Consider the following 3102-nt stretch of genomic DNA (forward strand, 5'->3'; position numbering starts at 1 on the left):
AGGGAGGGGGCTTATGAGAAAAGCTGGGGAGGAGTCGGCTTATTTTCGAAGGCGCCAAAAGAACTGACCCTATATTAGTAGGGGATTATGGAAAGTTCACAATTTTGTGTTTTCTTTTTTATAAATCATAGTGCATATATTTCCTTCCTTGCGAATGATATCGCATCGGACCGACCTCTATTCCACCTTGGTTGTCATCCCTCTAGGATTCAGATTGTTACCTCTGTATTTTTTATTCATATAAAACATAGACAACTCTAGGCATGGGGACACTATGGATAGTCCAGCACTTCGTTTAAAAGACAACATGGCAAAATCCCATGAGATGAAGATTTAGTCTGATGGGCCTAATAACGCTCTAATTTAACATCATCAAACGACTAATAAATTCCCAATAATTGATGTTGAACACAAATTACAAACCATGTGCTCTTTTAAAAACTTCATCAACTTTTCTAAACGCAAACCTTTCATAAATTTGTGATTTTTTTTTGAGAATGGGCACATTTTTTAAATTCAGAAATATTTTTAAAAATATTAAACAATATTTGGAACCAAGAATATTTTTTGGTATTCCAAATATTTCAAATTTCTGAACAGGGTTCAAAAAGAAAAATAAGTTCAAAAGTGAGAAAAATGAATTAACAAAAAAAAGAAAAGAAAAGCAAAAAATAATAGGAAAGCAAAAAAATCGTTTAGGCCTTGTCCCAACAAGGCGACCATATGGCGGCTCCCGTTGGACGCATGTTGGGCCGGCCCAACTGTTCACGGATTTAAAAGAAGATCATTAATTTTGAAAAAAAAATGTTCACGAATTTTAGAACAAAATTCTGGGCTTTAACCTAAGTTCTAAAAATCAAAAAATATTTAACAGATTTGAAAAAAAGTTCAAGAATTTTGTAAAATACTCAGGGATTTGTAACAAATTTGCAAAATATTCATTATTTAAAAAGGAAATAAAATGAAAAAAGAAAGAGAAAAATAGAAAAAAGGACAAACAAAAACCAAAAAAGAACAGAGATATCTCCATAGATTTGTTCGCATCCTACCCTTTATTGTGAGGGATGTAGAGATATCTCCTTCGTTGATGTGTTTAGGAGGTGCCGAAGCATAAGTGCGAAGAAAATAAAATAGTTTGCGGACCCAGCTATAAGTTGAGTGGATAAACTACTCTGTAGTTAATGCTTATATTCTTGTTTCCCTGACATCGAATTATTCGATGGATGGTAGTATTCCCTCCGGCTCCACAGTTCAATTTCTTCAATTTGACTAATTCCACTTGTACTTATAAAATATTTTGAAACTTTATTCGCGTCAACAACTTTCACACACCAACCGTAAAAAGTCTCCGTTGTTCCTCCGTTTTCCTCTCCTCCGAGCTGCCAAGCCACCAAAATTAGCTGTGTGTGCAAGCGGCGTAATAATCTAGCTACGTACTATCATGGCGGCGGCGACCACCGGTGCAAGTGATCCGTCGCCGTCGATCGTGCAGACAAGGCCGGCGATCACGGCGGATGAGCCACGGCCCCTGCCGCGCGTCGTCCTGCTGGCCAGCCCTGGCATGGGCCACCTCATCCCCCTGGCCGAGCTCGCGCGCCGGCTCGCGGTTGACCACGGCTTCGCCGCCACGATCGTCACGCTCACCAACCTCACCGACGCGGCCGCCGACGCCGCCGTGCTCTCCTCCATGCCGGCGTCGGTCTCGACCGCCGTGCTCCCCGCTGTCGCGCTGGACGACCTCCCGCCGGGCGTCGGCTTCGGCGCCCTCATGTTCGAGCTCCTCCGCCGCTCGCTCCCGCACCTCCGCGCGCTCATGGGCACGGTGGCCGGCCCCACCGCCGCGCTCGTGTGCGATTTCTTCGGCACCGCCGCGCTCCCCCTCGCCGCGGACCTCGGCGTCCCGGGGTACGTCTTTTTCCCCAACAGCTTCACCCTGGTCTCCGTCATGCGGCGCCTCGCGGAGCTCCACGACGGCGCCGCCCCCGGCGAGCACCGCGACCTCCCGAACACACTCCGGCTCCCGGGCTGCGTGCCGCTGCGCCACGCCGAGCTGCCCGACGGGTTCCGCGACAAGACCGACCCTGTCTACGCCTACCTCGTCGAGGAGGCGCGGCGGTACGGCCGTGCCGACGGCTTCTTGGTCAACAGCTTCGAGGAGCTAGAGCCCGCCGTCGCGGAGGCGTTCGACCGGGACGCCGCGGCCGGCGCGTTCCCGCCGGTGTACCCCGTGGGGCCGTTCGTCCGTTCAAGCAGCTCCAGCGAAGAAGCCGACGAGCTGGACTGCTTGGCGTGGCTCGACCGGCAGCCGGCGGGGCCGGTGGTGTACGTCTCCTTCGGCAGCGGCGGCGCGCTGTCGGTCGAGCAGACGGCCGAGCTCGCCACCGGCCTGGAGACGAGCGGCCACCGGTTCCTCTGGGTGGTGCGCATGCCAAGCCATGACGGGAACAACAACGCCTTGGGGGCCGATGGTAGCGACGACCGGAGCCAGGACGACCCGCTGGCATGGCTTCCGGAGGGCTTCGCGGAGAGGACGAGGAGCAGGGGCCTCGCCGTGGCCGGGTGGGCGCCGCAGGTGCGCGTGCTGGCGCACCCGGCGACGGCGGGGTTCATGTCGCACTGCGGGTGGAACTCGGCGCTGGAGAGCCTGGCGTCCGGCGTCCCGATGATCACCTGGCCGCTGTACGCCGAGCAGAAGATGAACGCGGCCATCCTGACGGAGCTGGCAGGGGTGGCGCTGCGGCCGGCGGTGAGCCGAGAGGACGGCTTCGTAGCAGGCGAGGAGGTCGCAGCGGCCGTCAGGGAGCTCATGGAGGGGGAGAAGGGAAGAGCGGTGCGCCACCAAGCCCGGCGGCTTCAGGAGGCGGCGGCGCGGGCGTGTACGCCGGAGGGCCCGTCGCGGCGGGCGCTGGAAAAGGTCGCCGGCAAGTGGAAGGCCGGGCTTGGCAACGGGGATTGACTTGGTGCGTGTTCTTTAGCGAAAATAAACATATGATTTGTACACATAGGACAAATCATGATACTCTGTTTCCTCTCTTCCTACTCTGTTTTGTGGAGTGAACATGCACGGTAATTGTTTGAAGAGTTGTCCTGATTTTCGTCCTA

General features: G+C 53.4%; 1 protein-coding gene across 1 annotated transcript; it reads left to right on the forward strand.

Annotated features, from left to right (window-relative positions):
* Positions 1-1352: 1352 nt before the first annotated feature.
* LOC123043438 (hydroquinone glucosyltransferase) lies at positions 1353-3102 on the forward strand. Its single transcript, XM_044465889.1, has one exon. It carries the CDS (start codon positions 1442-1444, stop codon positions 2954-2956), a length of 1515 nt encoding a protein of 504 aa, XP_044321824.1. The 5' UTR covers positions 1353-1441; the 3' UTR covers positions 2957-3102.

This window comes from Triticum aestivum, chromosome 2B (genome assembly GCF_018294505.1).
Source record: "Triticum aestivum cultivar Chinese Spring chromosome 2B, IWGSC CS RefSeq v2.1, whole genome shotgun sequence".
NCBI lineage: Eukaryota > Viridiplantae > Streptophyta > Magnoliopsida > Poales > Poaceae > Triticum > Triticum aestivum.